Source organism: Panthera uncia, assembly GCF_023721935.1.
Source record: "Panthera uncia isolate 11264 chromosome C1 unlocalized genomic scaffold, Puncia_PCG_1.0 HiC_scaffold_4, whole genome shotgun sequence".
NCBI classification, from domain to species: Eukaryota; Metazoa; Chordata; class Mammalia; order Carnivora; family Felidae; genus Panthera; species Panthera uncia.
In genome coordinates, this window is record NW_026057585.1 from 9,541,537 (window position 1) to 9,560,547 (window position 19,011).

At 39.9% G+C, this 19,011-nt stretch overlaps 1 protein-coding gene across 2 annotated transcripts in view; it reads right to left on the reverse strand.

Moving 5' to 3' along the window:
* MAGI3 (membrane associated guanylate kinase, WW and PDZ domain containing 3) overlaps positions 1–19,011 on the reverse strand; it is a 243,769-nt gene that overhangs the window by 22,526 nt on the left and 202,232 nt on the right. For both annotated transcript variants that reach the window (XM_049618389.1, XM_049618390.1), the window contains exons 9-15: positions 16,725–16,913; positions 13,854–14,459; positions 12,592–12,623; positions 10,371–10,527; positions 8,162–8,253; positions 6,056–6,248; positions 3,310–3,498 (exon numbers count right to left, since the gene is read on the reverse strand). In XM_049618389.1, coding sequence (XP_049474346.1) covers positions 3,310–3,498; positions 6,056–6,248; positions 8,162–8,253; positions 10,371–10,527; positions 12,592–12,623; positions 13,854–14,459; positions 16,725–16,913 — 1,458 coding nt within the window. The remainder of the gene's footprint in view (positions 1–3,309; positions 3,499–6,055; positions 6,249–8,161; positions 8,254–10,370; positions 10,528–12,591; positions 12,624–13,853; positions 14,460–16,724; positions 16,914–19,011) is intronic.

Consider the following 19,011-nt stretch of genomic DNA (forward strand, 5'->3'; position numbering starts at 1 on the left):
TGTTCATTCTAGATGCCCCGAGAAGAAAATCATTCGGCCCTTGGCAAAACATCCAACAGAATGAATCTCTGAAGTCTCAGTGACTCCTTTCTCACCATGTGAGCAGTGTGCTCAAAGGGAATTGAAAAATCTTGGTACAGAATTTCCTGAAGGGTTAGTTATCTGGATGAGGGAAGGTAAGATTGGTCGGATTGTTCTAGTCTTGGCATTTACAGCAGTACTATCAAAACAGTTAAAAATAGCAAAGAGACTGATAGGTCACTTCTGAACACTCTCTGAATGGACTGGGAAATTTTCAAGGTAACCCCGCAGAGTACACATCTTGAGTCCTGCCCTGCTTTTGTTGGTATACAAAGTCCATAGGCATTTGCCATAAGACCAATTTAATCATCTTCATTCATCTTTGGCCTAAATCTGACTCCCGAACTGCCTTGTCCAGCTGTGGAGATCACTTGGGTGCTCTTAAAACACTCCTTTCAGGAAAAGAAAGGACAGTAGCTGGAAATGTCCCCTCTCAAAGAATCCTTTGCGACCGGAACTGAAAAGTATACGATAAGAAAGACAAACACTAAAACCTGTGAACTACTGGCGAAGCAGAAACTAGCCAAGTCCCTTTTCATCTTAAATAGATGTCTTTTCTCGGTGCTCCATTCATTTAGCATTTACACAAGCTGGGTCCAGGGCAGCAAGGGTGCCAGACCCAGATCTCTGATCTTCGAAAAAGTCATCGGCAGAGAATCTCAGAATTTCATAACTGGTGTCAGAAATGCTACCGGGAACTCTACTTGTGATAAATGTCACCAGAAAACACATTTAATCAGAAGGAAGAAATAATCTTTCCTGAACAGAATACCAATCTATACCAAGACAAGGTCCATAAAGAATGATCCGTTCTGACAGGTTTCCTGCCTTTTCACCTGTGCTAACTCTGGTCTCAACACACCTTTTTCTCTGTGATGCAGTCTGCAGCCACTGCTCAGTCTTTGTGAGTGAAAGCTCCTCACCCAAGCCTCCCCCCAGGCTTCCCTTCCATCTATAAGAGATGAATGGGAGTCCAGGAAGAATGCTTGCAGGGCTCAGCATTCTGTGAGATTATTAACTAGCAGTTCAATGAAATTACCAATTCGGGTTTTGTGCCAATGACTGAACATCTCAAGTACTTTACATAAAGTTCATGGACACCCGAAGCCTAATTCACCATTCAGGTTGATAATTAATGAGCTGCAAACACTCATTTCCTACATGAGCTGCTGCCTCAATCTTACATTTTAATTGGGCTTTCTTTCCCATCTCATTACTCAAGTATTGATAAACTTTTTAAAATTTCTTAAAAAAAAAAATCAAGAGACAGTAGACTAACAACTTTATGAATAACACGACAGTGACAACAGCAGCAGAAGCTACAACAAGCAACAGCAGCTAACATTTCTTGAAGGTCCGGGCTAAGGGCCTCGCACGCATTACCTCCTTTGATCCTCAAACCCCCACGAGATGAGAAGTGTTACCGTCATCCTCATCGTAACAGAGGAAATTGGAGCTCTTGGAGGGTAAGTAATTTGCCCAAGATCAGACAGCTATTAAAAGACACAGCGGAATCTGAATCCAAGTTTGCCTGATTACAGAGCCCAACACTTACCGACCCTATCTTACACAGATATCTCCCTCTGTGAGACACAAAACCATCAAGATAGTAAGAGACAACTACAATGAATAGGTGTAAAAATGTTTGAAAAATTTAAATGTAAACAGATACACACAAATAAAAAGAATTACTTAATGTACATTAAAATGCAATATAAATTTTAAATACAAACTAAATAAAAATGGTAAACATATTTAAGGAATGCAACCTATTTTACTGATTTCTTCTGTATCGCTTTGTTTCATGGTGCACACTAGCCTCCTCCCCTTCCCCTAATTTCTGCAGTCCTAGAAAAGGAGTATGTTCGGTAGAAAAAGCAGTTAGCAGCTATGACACCGAGCAGTAATCTTGCACTATTTTTGTTCATCTGAATGCGTGGGATTATTGTATGGCATTAGAATAAGAATATGGTTCTCTGAAACGGTTATTTGGTTTGGGAAATACTGGTTTCCAGTGATACAACATAAAATCCCCCCAAACCTGCTTTCTTTCATTTTTCTAACACAGGCCACATAATCATCCTCAGAGCATCAGTGACAGTTCCGAGTGTTACCATGGCAACTGCTTTTGGAAAATAGAAACTAGTATCAGTGAGCAGTGACCTGATACTATAGTAATAACTCATCCATGCCACAGAATCTTCTTCCTTTACACACTTGCATTAATTTTAGCAAGATTTTTGCAAATTGGTTTGGCCCACAACACTGCTGAAAGGGTTTCCTTCTTTTTCAACGATTTTAGTGGCCGTCTAGTCTAAGAGGATCTCACTACTCAAGATATACTCAAATCCACTGGCAGAGAGAGGAGCACATTTTCCTGTGCTCAAAGATTTTTTTATCATTTGACTTGGAAAAATAGTTACCCAGACAAGTCTGATAGAAAAAAATCTCAAGTGTCTGGTTCTCATCTTATATTCATTTGGATCTTCTAATTGTATTTAAAGATGATTATTTCTTAGAAACAACATTTAATATGCTGAATCTTAACAACCCTGAACATATTAGAGGTAATTCCTCCTTTGTTGAAGGAATTAGTATATACATGCACCCTTCCCAGATGACAATATTCTGTTAAACTGGGTTCAGGATATTTAGATTAATTTTTAAAGTTCTGACAAAATTTTTACTTTTCAGTGAAGCATATATAAAAGATAAGCATGCCTCTTGTCACTCCAGAAGGTTCCTTTATAGTTGGAATATGGCCATTGTTATTAAATAATACAAAAGGACCATTTAAGACATATTTGGGTCAAGATTCTTCTATTAATCTATTTTGCTTCTTCTCAACTGCTTCTAGCATTTAATTCACTTCTGCAAACACAGTTTCTCCCAATTTAAAAAAACCCTACGCCTCCTTATTTTAAAAGACTTAGTATTGTCCTTTCACTGAATCTACTAGGGCACGCCCCTAATATACCGCCACAATATAATCTTGGCGCAAAGTGTGCTGCTAAGACTTATTTTATGGAATCTGAGATGACAGATTAACCTGCAGCCTGGAAGTTTGGTTCGGACTAGCCGGTGTTGAAAATAAAATATTCATCATTCTTAAAAAGGTAAGTCTCTCAGGCAATTCATACATGATTCCTAATTAGTTTCACAAAGCCCACAGGGAGACTCAGAACACTGCAATTGCAGGGAGGCACAATCGGAGATAGCAGCCCTTACCTCCTGGAGGGGGTTTGTTTTTGGAGGTGAGGATGACGAAGCCAAATCCTTCATTTTCTTTTCGGTGCAAGACTACATCGTAGGCCTCCTGCGGAGCAGGCCTGGCTGGGACCTCTGCTCGGTTCAGGCGGGGAGAGCCATTCTGGGTCGAAAGGAAGGCTTGAGAGCTGTCATCCTCAGGTTGTTTCTCTATAATAAACATGACCAAGTATTTCTAGAACATCATAATTTTTGTTAACTTAAGTGTTTTTGTGCTAGGATTCTCACAGGAAAATGTGGTTTCAAATAACATCTAGGATAGAAAAGCAACCTCCCCATGTGAGCTCTGGCCATCTTAGATGAGACTCAGATTGAGTCTGTCTGACATCTTAAACACTTTTAAAGTGTGTACCCGGAAGAATTATATGTTTTCTCATTGCAAAGGAAGCTTTTCAAAGCTTTCATCAAAGTTCCTGGTAAACCAATTCTTCTTGAAACTGTTTTCATTCCAGCAAGATTTTGACCAGTAATTTTAACAAAAGTTGGTAATGAAAACTGACACAGTAAACTTCCTTTTAAAATCAACTGTAGGGGCGCCTGGGTGGCTCAGTCAGTTAAGTGTCCGACTTCAGCTCAGGTCATGATCTCGCGGTCTGTGAGTTGGAGCCCTGTGTCGGGCTCTGTGCTCACCGCTCAGAGCCTGGAGCCTGTTTCAGATTCTGTGTCTCCCTCTCTCTCTGACCCTCCCCCGTTTATTCTGTGTCTCAAAAATAAATAAACGTTAAAAAAAATTTTTTTTTTTAAATAAAATCAACTGTAAATATGACTTCGTGCTGTGACTACCACTTGTGATGTTGGGGAGGCCAGTGCATCAGGGCAGAGGTGCCCCCCGTTATCAGCTGAGAAGTGAGCTGTCAACATAGGATTTGTCTTATGCAATGTGTCTTCAACTTCAGTTTCCTGATGGATGAGATCAGATGCGCTAACCATCAGCAGCCCTACTCCTCCCCCATCCAGCAGATAACAGGCTGTCCACATGAACAGCCAATTCTCCTAGGCAGAGAACAGGTCATACGAATCCCCAGCAAATGGAGAGTTAACGTATACCTTTGTCTCCTACCCAATTACGTCATCAGAATCAAGAAAGAATGACATAACTTAGTCCTGATTAAAAAAAGGGCAGGGGCGCCTGGGTGGCTCAGTCGGTTAAGCGGCCGACTTTGGCTCAGGTCATGATCTCACGGTCCGTGAGTTCGAGCCCCGCATCGGGCTCTGTGCTGACAGATCAGAGCCTGGAGCCTGTTTCGGATTCTGTGTCTCCCTCTCTCTGACCCTCCCCCGTTCATGCTCTGTCTCTCTCTGTCTCAAAAGTAAATAAACGTTAAAAAAAAAATTAAAAAAAATAAAAATAAAGAAAGGGCAAATTTTGTGCCATAATTTGATACAAACCATCATTAACCATCACCACGAGACACTGCCATTAAGGAATATCCATTTATAAGGGCTCTTCTGCCTCAAAATCTACATGATTCAGAGATGACGTTTTAGAATTTCAGCAAAGTGCCACGAACGTCCAATCATTAATGAAACATAAAGGGGCTTTTGGTTTGTTTTTGTTTTTGTTGCATAATGTATGGTTACAATGAATTAGCTAAACGCCTCCAGTAATATCAAACCACTATAAAACGTCTTCATGAGACTTCCCAGGACAGAGCCAACCTCTCGTACAACATCACATTTTTTACTACACGTGGTTATGTTCTGACTCCAGCATCACTGCAACACTGCATGAAAACCTGTGTGCCTCTCTAAATGTCCGATGTTTATGAAAACAGGCCTTTACCTTGGATGTTGCAATCAAAAACACAGTGCCTCATTTTTTAAGAGTAAAGCAAATATTCATCAGGTCAACAATCATTCACTGATGTCTACTCTGCCGGGAAGGCACTCTTTTATGTGCTGGGGATACAGCAGTTAACTAAATGGATAAATAACCCTACCTCTACGAGGCTTACATTCTTATGCTACCGGGTAGTCTTTTTAAAATTTTAAAAAGTGGCAAGAATTCACTTCTCAAAATTCCGATGTGATATTCACAAAGCTATTGATGAGAAAAATGCACTTAGAGCCTCGTATCATGGTTTAGACCCCAGGCTCTATAATTAAACTCCTGTCTTAATCCTGGCCCTACTGTTCACCAGCTATGTGTCTCCCAACCTTTCTGTGGGTAATTCTAAAACTGAATAATGACAGTATTTACATCACAGTGTTATAAAGACTAATTAAAAGAATCCATAGGTCTGAGATATAGTAAGCAACTCAATAAATGTTTTTTAATGTTAAATTACATTATATTATAACTTCTCAAGTAGAAGCATTCTATCCTCTGAATATTTAGGAATTCATCAGGATCCAAAATCTTTTGACATTCAGCTAATGGGGTATCTTGGTATGACTAAAACACTGTATCTAAGAGAACAGATTTAACCCGGTGCTCCCATCTACAATACCACGTTGGCAAAATCTGCCAACACATTAACATAATCTCAATACGGAGGCCCAAAATTTATTTGTTTTTTGATAATAGTCTTTCTGGATTCTTTTGACCTTACATGGCCTTCCACAATGAGGCCCTGGATCATACTAAATGGATTATCTCAGACAGTATTAAACCTAATAAAGGAACCTGCAAAACTACATCATAGAAAATGGGCTAAGTCTCTTTGTTTCTTTTTGAACCTATCAGAGCAGGAACAGGTTCACATACCACCATAGAAGATCTTTCTTCTGACGGTTAATAGCACGTGGCCATTTCGAGCAGCCGTCGTCATGAGGTCTAAGACTTGTTTGTGTGACTTCCCTTTAACAGGAATCCCATCGATGCACATCAGTTCATCAGCTGCACGGAGCCGGCCATCTTTCTCAGCTGCGCCCAGAGGAATGATGGCCCCAATGTATATCTGATAAGATAACAAAGTGTAGGTTGGTCTCTACAGTCAACTAAGAGCTACTATGATCCTCAATAGCTATGTTAAGGACTTCCTGACTCAGTACTATGCAAACCAACATATTTTTGCAGTTCAACTATGAACATTTATAGAAGGGGGTTATCTTAGAAAGTGACCATTCTACAAAATGGCACTTCAGATAACCACACTACATGATCTCTTCTCGATCTTTGGGGTTGAATAAAAACAAGATAGAAAATGCAAAGCTGTTTAATAACTTAAAAAGTACCACTATCAGTTCCATCAATACAAAACAAATACATTAAACTCAGAAAATGCACTCGTGCAGAGTAGCTCCTAAAAAGTAAAAAAGGATATTGAATGCCATCAGCTAAGATGTTCTACACGCTGTTCACAGCAACTGGGATCATTCTTAAGATATCCCCATCACATATGGTGATCAATACAAATTCAGTATATACAGCAGAGAAACATTTCTTATTCCTAAGTCTCAAAGCAGTAAATATCTTAGGGAACAGAGAGGTCTGAGGTCTACTTACATCTAGGTAAACAGATTTGGCTCATTTTGCTTGCCGGCAATTAAAATCCTGAATTATTAGGCTAGTTTCAGAGCTGTTAACACCTGACATTTAAGAAAAAGATTTGTCCCAAGTTGTTTGAGACAAATTCTTAAAATATCTTAATCAACTCTATGGGTATTAACAAAATAGGAACCATTAAAATCAAATCACATCTTCCACCAAGAACAATCAAGGTATATCTGCCCTATATAGGTTGACCTGCCTTAAGCTTTGTCTCTGGTGATTAACTATAACCAATATGACTAATTAGGACACATTTATAATATATAAATCAAATGTTCTATCCAGAAATGGAAAGAAGCATGTCATTTTAAAAGATTATTGTTCCTCACCTAACTTCCAAGCACAGTAAGAATGTCTTTCTTACATTATACAGAAAAAACATAAATCTGTTCTCAAACTCCACAAAGCACATTACTTCTTTGTCATTCAAACTAAGGGCCAAACTTAAAAAAACAGAACCCATTACATTTGTTCTCTAAACTTTAGGTGAGAATCGTGTCTAAAGTTCTAGGTTTTGGGGCGCCTGGGTGGCTCAGTCGGTTGAGCGCCGACTTCGGCTCAGGTCATGATCTCGCGGTCCGTGAGTTGGAGCCCCGCATCGGGCCCCTGTGCTGACAGCTCAGAGCCCGGAGCCTGTTTCAGATTCTGTGTCTCCCTCTCTCTGACCCTCCCCCATTCATGCTCTGTCTCTCTCTGTCTCAAAAATAAATAAACGTTAAAAAATAAAAAATAAAAAAAAAATAAAGTTCTAGGTTTTAAAGGCTTTATAAACATAACCCTTCTGCTTTCTGGACAGAAACACGACTTATTTTATTTTTCCCTAGTTTTATACGTAGAGCGGATGGAATGGTATGCAAGGTACTGAGCTTGAAAATGTCAACCCACTAATGAGGGCAGGTGATATGATGTACGCAGCCTCAGGCCAACTGTTTACAGAGCATTCATTCAAAGGACAGACTGATTGTGGCAAACAGGATGCTAGATTATAGGTTTCTGAGAGAAGGCAAAGGTCTTAAATTTTGTTTAACAGAGGCAGGGGGAAATAAAAATTGAAAATAATGAACTGCAGCACATAGTGGAATACAGAAATTAATTACTGCCCAATTTCCAGCTGACATATTCAGTTCTTGCCTCAGCCACACCAAGGTCCCTGAGAAACCATGACACTAAGAAAAATGCAGTTCCTCCTCACGTTAATGACACGGTTAGAGAAAACCAAAATCTTATCTAAAAAAGTCAAATAAAGCAAACACTATACTCTTCCGAACAGCTACTTAAAGATTCATAGGAACGGCCAAATTCCAAAATATCTGAACTTACAGACTGGTCCGGCCCCTCGCCTCCCAGTACCCGGAAGCCAAACCCCGACTCCTGCTTCCGAAGAAAAACATCCAAGTCTTTGGTGTTTGGTGCTAAGGAAAACCAGAAAATATAAAAATAAAGAAAATGAAATACTTGCATTTATTTTAAAAAGGTTAAAATAAAACAATGCACTTATGTAGTAGGATATTATGCTAGAGTTCAATAAACTGTAACCTCAGAACTTTCTGGTATGTGAAAACTTACACAAGAGCATACCACTATTGCAAAAAAAAAAAAAAAAAAAAATCAATCGTAAGTATTTTTTTCCAGCTCTAAAGAAAACTGTGCATCGAGATAGCTCGGGAACATTTACCCCTACCTTCCATGTACTCAGCTTTACTCTGCCATTAAGCCCTAATGCCTTCCAAATCAATGTTATGATATTAAATTCAGCATCATCCAATTTAAGTTTGATGTTTGAGAGGTGCAAATTATGTACATTAACATCTGGGCAAATCCTAGGAAAAGAGAGCCCATAAAATGCCTTAATTCTACTCCTGAACTAATACCGTTGTTTCAGAAAAGCATCCCATATTCACTTAGCCTAATGGTGCAAAATGATATTATTTTAAAAGAAAATGACTGCTAATACCTATTATCAGCCCCATTTTCTGGCTGGGAAAACTGAGGCCTAGGTACGTGGCCTAGTGTCAGCAAATAAATGGCACAGCTGAGATCTCGACTTAGCTTGATTTCTAGGGTCCAGGCTCTTAACTCACGCTATTCTGCCCCCAAAGGGTAGGTCCCATTCACCAGAATATTAAGTCAGGGAAATCTACTTCATGACTAAAATAATTTGATTGTCAAGAAAATATTCGTGTTATTCACAAAGTAAGAAGTGTTTTCTAGAAATATGTCGGGGAACTATATAAAAACAGAGATACTGCATGGGGTAAATCTTGATAATGTTCCTTAGAAGCAGTCTCTTTTGAGAAATAGTTTCTATCAGAATTACAGAACTTTAGAGATAAAACTCTTGAGCCCAACTCAGTTACTTTATATGGAAGGCCCAAAGGGACTGAGGAGTTCATATTAATACTAAGAATGTATAAGGCTATGAATGGGAAGTCAGAAGAAAAGGATCCTCCATAGTTATACTAATTTAAATTATTGCTTTGCTGTGCTGTGCTTACATCTGGTTTTCATCTTTCTAAATACGGCCTGGGCCTATTCAGGATAAAGACTTACAGTTGGTTAAATTATTATGAAGTCAATTATATACGATATTTCCACCTGTGTACATCATTTCTAAGGTAGATTTAGATCTGCTTCTTAAAAACAAATTAAAAAAATTAAACCTACTTAATCTGCAATTTTACTTTGGAAACGATTTATCATTTTAAGTAAATCAGCACAAAAATGAACTTCTGCCTTATGCACTCTCTCTGCGCACCCCTCTCAGCTGGATTCCTCTGACCTCGTCTACCCTGGTTTCCTCCATAGGCTGCACACGCTCTGATTCACCACCCCTCATACTCCTGCCAGGAACATCTCTTTGAAACACAAGTCCACGATGATCATCCCGGCAGTGAAACTATTCCGTGGCTCTCTATCGTTTCTGTGATGGACTCCAGCTCCCTTGGAATGGTCGACTCCGTCCTCCCCAACCTGTTCCTGCTCCCCTCTGCTCTCCCGTGTCAGCTGCACCCAGCCAAACCGGGCCACTGGCAGGACCCAGGCCATGCAAGGTCAATGTGCAAAGGTTGCTCCTGCTTCCTTTCCCTTTTCATCTGCCTCATGAACACCTCTCCGTCTTTGAAGACTTGTTTCAGGCTTAACCTCCTATCTGAAGCAGTATCTGACACTTCCTACTACCCACAGTGGTAAAATTGATTGTTTCCTTCTTCAGATCTGTGTGAGGCTGGTTTGTACTTATTTATTTTCCATGTAGGTTTAATTATCATTTTTGGTTGCACAGCCTATGGACCCTGTTTATCTCTGTATTCCCATCACCGACTGTGTGTTAGGTAGATCGTAGGCACTTAATCCCTGGTTTTGGAAAAAAGTGAGTGAATGAGTGTTGAATACAAATGGAAGAAACCCAGAGTCATATGAACATGGGGATGAAGGAATAACTTTTCAATATGGTTTGGGAAGGTCCCAGTTTTTTAGAAAATTCAAATTTATTTTGTCGCATGCTCTCCTGAAATATTCCACAACTACTTACGTTTATCTTCATATAAAGTCTTAGATTTCAGGTAGACCTCAGAAGGATCCAATTTCGGGGATCCTGACCTGATAATGCTGGGTGGAAAAGGCATAGGCTGGGGAATGGGCTCATTTATGGCCTCCAAACTTCCTGAATTTTCCTTTTTATCTGTTTTCTGAAATGGAAAAGGGCCTTACTTAGTATGTGTTTAAAACCAGATGGTTGATTAGTTCATCAAACTATTGTGTGACCCGGGTATGTCAACTGATTATAGGTGAGCAGGTGGCAGGGTCAAAGCCACAGCATATTTGCAGTCTTGTCAGAATTCACCTGCATAGCCATGTGTGCTTGGTTAAAACATATTTTACTTAACTTAGAAAAAGTTTATAATGATGTCAACGGAAGGGCCTGCATTAGTCCTACGTTTACATGACCTTGCCCTTTTCTCCACCACCAAGACACAAGCTGACTTCGAGAAAATGGACACAGGGACACAACGCAGCACTGCTGGGCGGGAGGGAGGACCTTCGTGAAGGTCTGGATCGGCCCCACCGCCCCCACTCCCTCCATTTAATTCCCCGTGAAGATGTCTGAGATACCATGCTTTCTGAGAAAATGGAATAGGAAGTGTTAACTCTAACTCGGTACAAAGAGGACACTACGAATCCCCTGCGTGGCCGATTCAAATACGTGAAGGAGAAATGCACCACGCCAGGCAATCCAGCAAGGGAAAACGGGAGCATGTTTTCCTGTTTTTTCCAATCTGACAAAACTTTCCCAGAATAACAGCCAGGCAAAAGGATTCAATAAAATTTTAAAGATGAGATCCAATACACAGCCGAAGAAAATAAATATGGGTTTGAGAACAGCTGGTTATTCTGAATAATCGCTTGCGGGGGGCGGGGGGGAGAGAGGGGCAGGGGGGAGATTATAGATGTTTGCGAAAAAATAATGCTGAGGAGGATGGAGCACCGGGGGCAGCTTATGAGGGAGTGATATGAGGACAGTCGCTACGAGTGTTGTTCCCGGGGGCACCCTTCACTGATCCAGACCCGGTCGGACGGCAAGAAGAGGAGGGCGGCCTCCTCCCCCCTCCCCCACACGTCCCAGGATTCTGTCAGAGCAGGCACAAGGTCATCAGTTAGAAAGCTTTGGGGTCACCCTGGCTGCTCTTGGCGTCTATTATGAAACAGACTGGCAGCACAGAAGTTAAAAACAATGACTAGGGGAACCAGAGAATCCTAGGAGAACACAGTGCAATTTTAACTAAATAGGCAGAAAGCATTTCTGTTCACACTGGCTGTTAAGTGGTACAGTCTATAAAAATGCAGAATGTTTCTGTCCTTTTGATCCATGAAACAGCAAATTTGTAGAGGGTCCTATCCGGTGGACTAGCATTAATGCATTTTCTATCTGATGGTCCTTCCTTTAAGCCTGTGCTTTCTGGTTATGGAAGACCATCTTTCATTAGGAGATGACAGGCTCCCAATCAAGCAAACCAGAACTAAATTAGGTTTTAATACGTAATTGTCTTTATATCCACACCCATATAATTGTGCGTATTCTGGCAGCTACATGTCTGCACCTAGCACATTTTCTTTCCTGGCACTGTTTGCCGTGCCCTTTTTTAGGTCTTATTTGCGATACAGGTCCTTAAATAGGCTACTCAGTTATTCAGAAGAACGCCAAAGAAAATGCTATTTCAAGTCTGACAGCCTTTCACTTTGATAACAGGCAGATTGGGCACCGAGGCCCCAATTACTCTAGAAAGTCTTGTTTAGTCCATTGTAAGAAGGTTCTCTCAACGTGGGTATTTATGGTCCCCGTGAAATGACATGAACCTCCCACTTCTCTTTGGGCATCAGGGAAGAAGCAACAGTTTTTATTCTCTGCCCTAACATTCAGCCCCTCCTTACTCTTGCTCCTCTGAGACGCAAAGAGAACAGAAGGACCCCTAAGTAGGCACTTCATTGTGTTCACGTTTCACCATTTAGAGGACAGGGCTGTTGGGAGTGTGGGCCTCGAGTTTTCCTTCAATAGAAATACTTCCCCGGGAAAGCACACCTCCTCTCTAACTCACACGCTTCCCCAGAGCTTCTGATACAAGCCCAGGGCAGAATGCCTCCTCACTTCTCCCAGTCGATAATCACCACCACGGAGGGCTGCTCTTAACGGAGGGGAACGTGGCATCTCTTTTGCTGTGTTGGGAAGAAGGATTTGAGGACCACTGTATACTCACCATCTTGGCAGTTTTAGTTGGTGAAGGAGGACCTTAAAAAAAATGAGCCAAATTTTAAAAACAGAAGAAGCATTCCCAGATCACAAGTACTGCTCATGTCTATGATAAAACTAGCTTCAACTTTTAGTGGGCTAGTAAATTCTATGGCCAACGCCCTCTATGTGCCAGGCATTGTACATATATTATCTCATTTCATTTTTCTGACAATCCTAGGCATAAATGTTACTATAGATCAGGTAAACAAAGACTCAAATAAATTATATTACTTCCTTATAGCACAGAACCAACACGTAGCAAGGGAGGAAATTGACATCAGTCCTATCTGACACCAAACCCTGGTCTCTTTGTTGTATTTGTTGGAACCCTGGATAACTCTCCAGCACTCACAGGGGGAATCTTCCCCCAGCTCTGAGCACATTCTACAGTATCACCCAGAGAAGAAACAAAAATAGTTCAAAGAAATGAGAACAGTGAAAAACATCCCAATGAAGTTCAACTGCTCATTTGCCTCAAAAATGAAAACTAAAAGCCAGAGAGAGAAGTGCGAAGGGCTAAATTTTATTCTTTCAAATACTAGTCGTTCATAGGTATGGATTTACGAAAGCCCATCAAAATCCAACTTTATGATTAGTCCTCGGAACTGGATTTATGTCTGCGAGCAGTTCAAGTCAGCTGATGACCTTGGAAAATAAAAATTATATTTCTCTCACATGAGTACTGTGGGATTTAATTAACATTTACGGACAGATACTAAAGCTTAAGATAAAAGCCTTATGAGCACCAGCTATCATGATTGCTCTTACAGAACAGATTAATACACCATCCAACATTTTGCGTATTCACAGAGACGCTAGCTCTTTGAAAACATCTTCGGTACATTACAGAGGTCCAGATGAAGTACCACTGGTTGAAAGCATCTATTTCTATTACTGTCATCAACAGAGAAGATGCAATGAAGAGGACACGTTTCATTTGAAGCAGCATAATGCTGCGACTCTCTCTCATCACGAAAGCCGTAAATCAGATTTTAAAGAGAATACGGAGGGAAGAAAATCCATCACGGACACAAATGAAACCACTAATAACTGGAAAAACTGCTGAAGATACTGCTTACGGAAGCAGGCAGACGGAACCTTAAGGAAGATGCACACTAATTACCAGTTAAGTCGGCTGGGAAAAGAGGGATTCTGCCCTGGAAGGAAGGACGATTAACAGATATAAATGCATGAACAATGAAGCGTTTTCCTTGTGCTTTTACTCACCTCCTCTCAAGATAAGCAATGGTACATCTGCACCTACTGGAAACTGCTTTAGCACCTCTACCACTTGGAGATGTGTTAAATTCTGCACATTTTGATGGTAAATTTCCTTAATTATATCCCCCTTCTGTAGGCCTTGACACCACTGACTATCCAATATCATTTTGACCTTCTGTCCTGTTGGGCTGTCAGCAATTGCAAACCCAAAGCCTTTAGGGCCCTTAATCAGAGGGATAGTCACTAGTTCAGGCTGGGAGCTGCCTGATGATGCCATCGATGCTCTCTGCTCGCTCGGGTCTGATGGTCCATTGAGACGGTCACTGATCAAGGCGTGTCCCGGTTTTCCATTCTGGTCCAGAACCACTGCTCCTGACTTAAAATCCTGAGTATTCACACAAGTCTCTCCCTTGGTTAATGACTGTCCATTGATGACAGGCGTAGCAGCAACAATGTCCACAACAGGATCTTCATTGTCGTCAGGGAGTGGATACCCACGACATAAAGTGAGGTTTACATACTGATTGACAGGTACCAATTGAAACATCTGGACAACATCTGCATGGGTGTGACCAAGGACACAGTTGCCATTGATGTCTACAATAACATCACCTGCGAAGACACAATCGTGTTCAAAACATTAAAGCCACCAAAGTAAGTTAATTTTCTGTTGGAGGAGGAACAATAATCAATTTATCATCTAAATCTGAATTCTGGAACCCTCTTGCTATTCATTAACTGCTGAAAAGACAGATTTTGAACACAGACACGTACGTCATTCTCCCTTCTGTGGTTCTTCTCTAAAAAGAATACAAATGTATAAAACCTTAATTATCTCTGCAGCAGAGTTATGACCTCAAGCTCAAGGGAATCATTTGGAAAATAACTGTAGATTCACACTGTCACTGTTAGTATATCCTCTGAGTCATACCTAAGCAGTCACACAAAGCTAGGCATGGAGTAGATATTCAGCACGTGGAAGAGGAGGAAATAATTCCATCAGCTACTCGTACAAACAGGCGATCTTTAAATACCACCTTATTTCTTCATTTTAAGAGGCCATTAATTACAAGGTGCTTACAAATTCTTCCTAGTTTGAATAATGTAGGCCTGAAGAGGAGAATAATGTAAAGTTATGAATCACTTTGCCTTTAGCATCCCTTCTTTTCATAGAGATTTTCAATTTATTGTACTCAGACTTCAAAAGGAGAAACATGCGACAAGAAAACTCAACACAAGTGAAGAACGTATTATTTAAGACACCGAAAAGTCAGCTAAACTAATTCTTCTAAAATTCGGTTTTGCTTTCCTGATATACATTACTCCGACCACTTTGTTCCAGAATCATTGCTACTTGACATTCATCAGCAGGGAGGTTTTTTTTAATGTAGCCTTAACTTTTAAAATCTGCCCTCTAATGTCTCATCCATTTGCTGTTTTTATTTGAATGTGATGATTTAAAAGGTTATTTGCCAAGTAAAGATGCTTTAATTTGTCCTGATTGCACGTAGGCTTTGAAACATCAACACGAATGGTATTTAAAAACAAATGTGAGTGTGCAGAAACTTGTTTCATAATCTATGAAGACACAGAAATAATTAGACTAATAAGAAACAAAGTTCTGACGTTCCTCCCCTGGTAAAAGTTTCCAGAATGTTCACAGGAAGTATTGTATTGCTATGCAAATTAGACATCAGTTTTAGACATATCTGCATCTATATTATGAAACAGCATACACAAGAGCTACAAAATGTTTTGTGGACAAAATATTACAGAAGTCAAGACTGAAAGCTTAAAAATTTTTACTGTTAACTTTAATCTCTAGAGTTTGTTACTCTCATAAATCAAGAGCGAAAATAATTTTCCTTATAAATATAACTTTTGATTATTTTAAGTTTTCTTGTTTTAAGTCTCTGTCACTTAAATGGGAAAGCAGAATATGAGAGATGTCATATCCTAATTGAAAATAAGTTGATATATGCCATCAAAAGTCCTATGACAACTGAACTGTCCAAACAGGGGACTCACTTGCATGGTATATGAAATATCAGAAAAGTCCAGCAAAACGGCACAAGAAACAACCTCAGTGACACAGTAAAATCTTTCTGGAAAAAGGTGCTTACACCTCCCCCACAATTGTAACTGGTCTTGAACTTCCTCTAACCCCCTCAGCCATAAAAACTGCCAGCCATATAAAAATATCTGACAATTACCAAGTAAAGACTTGGGGAAAACTATACAAAAGACAAATTTACACAGCCCTGTAAAAACGGTAATTTCATGTCCGTAATTCTTAACATGGGAGTTTAATTTTACTAACAACCAATAAGACTGAGGAAGCAAAAACAAAACAAAACAAAACAAAACTTGGGAAAATTTGTGGGACATCATTTGTTTGATAATCACTATAAACATCACAATGGATCATTTTCCCCAAAGATTACAGGTAAATATTAAATAGTTCCAAAAGTACCCTACATCATCAAAGAAAAACAACCAGTTTTCTGAGATGATTAACAAATCTTTATCTTAGCACAAAGAGCTGTCTCAAGGTGATACAAATTACTCCAAAAAATTAATACATTTCATATGTTTTTTCCAAGTTTGCACTTACTTGTAAAAAATGGCCCTCTCTCAAAATTACTACGCACTTAAAGGATAAACTATTTTCATACAGGAATCTTCCTACCCTGTTGTATAATTTAGTTTTCTCTCTCTCTCAACTATATATATGTAGTATACACATGTAGTTAGAACATATGCAAAATATATTTATTATATGTAAGTTTTATAAATGTATGTATAAACAAAACCTTTTCACTATAGTTTTTGTTGACAGTATCATTACTCTTCAAATAATTCTGAAAAATTTGCTACCTGGTGCAATTTTCCCATCCTGAGCTGCAGGACCATCTTTCAGCACATTTTTCACTTGTAGGAACTCATCAGGCCTATCTCCACCAATAATGGTAAAACCAAATCCCATTGTGCTTTTCTTCAATGATGCTCGAATAAGGATGCCTTTCAGCTGTGATGGATCTCGAGTAAAGTGGGATTTTTCCATATCTGTACCAAAATGAGAAATGGGTTTGAGAGTGAAAATACTTACAATGAAGATGGCCCTCAAAGTCAAACTTTCAAGACAGTCTATATAAGTAGAAGAAATCATGAAAGAAAGCACATTAGAGAGAATCTAATACTATGAAGCAGAATTTAAATTAGTAAACTATAAATCACTTGAAAAAAAAAACCTTAGCCAATTTCATTTCTCTTTTATAGGACTCTTCTACGTTATATGAAAGGTAAAAACACCTACTTTATCACCCCCTCATTGCCCAATTTGTTTGTCCTTTTTCTCATCCCAAAGAGTCCTTCATATGAAGTCCAAATGAGACACCTGAGGGACCACCTTTATTATTAAATTCCTTAAAGTCTTGGACATCATTCAGCCATACATTTCATTTAAAAAAGCATCTACTGAGCTCTACTGAGAAAACACTGTTCTAGGAAGATGAAGGCAACTGTCACAAACTTATGAAAAAGAATATACTGGGAACTTTTTATAATTCACAACTCAGGCTTTCTGTAGCCTTCAATTCGTATCTGATGTGAAGGCATGAATCCCTGACCTCCCAGTAAGTAGCTTCATATTTCTTTCCCTTTTATTCATGTTTAGTAAATACTTTAGGAAGAAAACAAACATAGCTCCATTAAAAAGCCTATTTTTAGAGGTTTCCTCAGATGATCCTAAAACTAGAAGTGATCCATATTTGCAAATAGCACCACCCTTCTCTCTCCCCTCCTCTCCTTGACCACGGCTGTCATTAGGGCACTTTGAGAACCGTGAAAGGGTCAAATGGTGCAGAGTAAGAGCTTACGAAGTGTTGTTTAAATGAACTTTTGAAATGATAGTCTAACATTTTCTGTCAAATATGTAATAGTTTATTGAGATAAAATCACATATGGTAGAACTCGGCCATTTAAAGTGTACAAGTCAATGCTGTACCCCCATCACCACCACCCGATTTTAGGAAATCCCCCCACCCAAAGAAAACCCCATGCCTGTTGCGGCCACTCCCCATTTCTCCCTAACCTGTGCTCACACCCTAGTGTTTGGCAATCACTAATCTACTTTCTGTCTACAGCTTTACCCAAACTGGACGTTTCATATAAATGGACTCATATAATATGTGGTCTTTTGAATGATTTCTTTCACTGGGCATAATGTTTTTGAGGTTCATCGGTAAGTTTTAGCATGTGCTAGTACTTTATTCCCTTTTTATTGCCAAATGACGGTCCATTGCAGGGATATATTATATTTTACTTCCCCATTTTTCAGTTGATGGACATCTGGGTTGTTTCCCCTTTTTGGCCATTATGAACAATGTTGTTATGACCGCTCGTGTACCAGGTTTTGTGTGGGTACATATTTTCAGTCCTCTTACGTATATGCTAGGACTGAAGTGCAGCCATTGCCATAAACATAGAGTAACTTTGTTTAACATTTTGAAAAACTGCCAAACTTGTCCAAAGATCCCGCACCATTTTATACTTCCACCATCACGCAGGAGGGCTCCAATTTCCCTGCTGTGTTGCTAACACTCGTTACTGTGGGCTTTTTGATTCTAGCCACTCCAGTGGGCATGAGTGGAATCTCACCGTGGTGTAGATGCTCATTTCCTTAGTGACTTAAATCAGCAAAGGTGACTAGCTTCATACACGGCTCGCCCTCAGCACTAGCGTCCAGCCCAGACCCATTTGTAAGTGGCTGCTGCGGCCCCTCTTAAAAAGGCTTCGAAGAGACATGCGTTAAAGCTCGTTGTCAGTTACAAAAGAGTAATCTTTGTGGCTGCCCCATAAGGTAGCACAGACTGTGCAGTGTGCAACCAGCTCCCTCAAGAGACAGGGCTGCCCTGAAAATACTGACAAAGGCAGGCTTGGGGTGGGAGTAGGTCTACTTTATTTGACATGTTCTTCCTACTGAAGATCTCTTACTGATCTCTTACAAGTGAAAGCACTTGACATGAAAGAAGGAAAGGAAAGGGAAAAGGAAAAGAGAAAGAGAAAGAGAAAGAAAGAAAGAAAGAAAGAAAGAAAGAAAGAAAAGGGGAAGGGGAGGGGAAGAGGAAGGGGGAAGGGGAGGGGAAGGGGGAAGGGGAGGGGA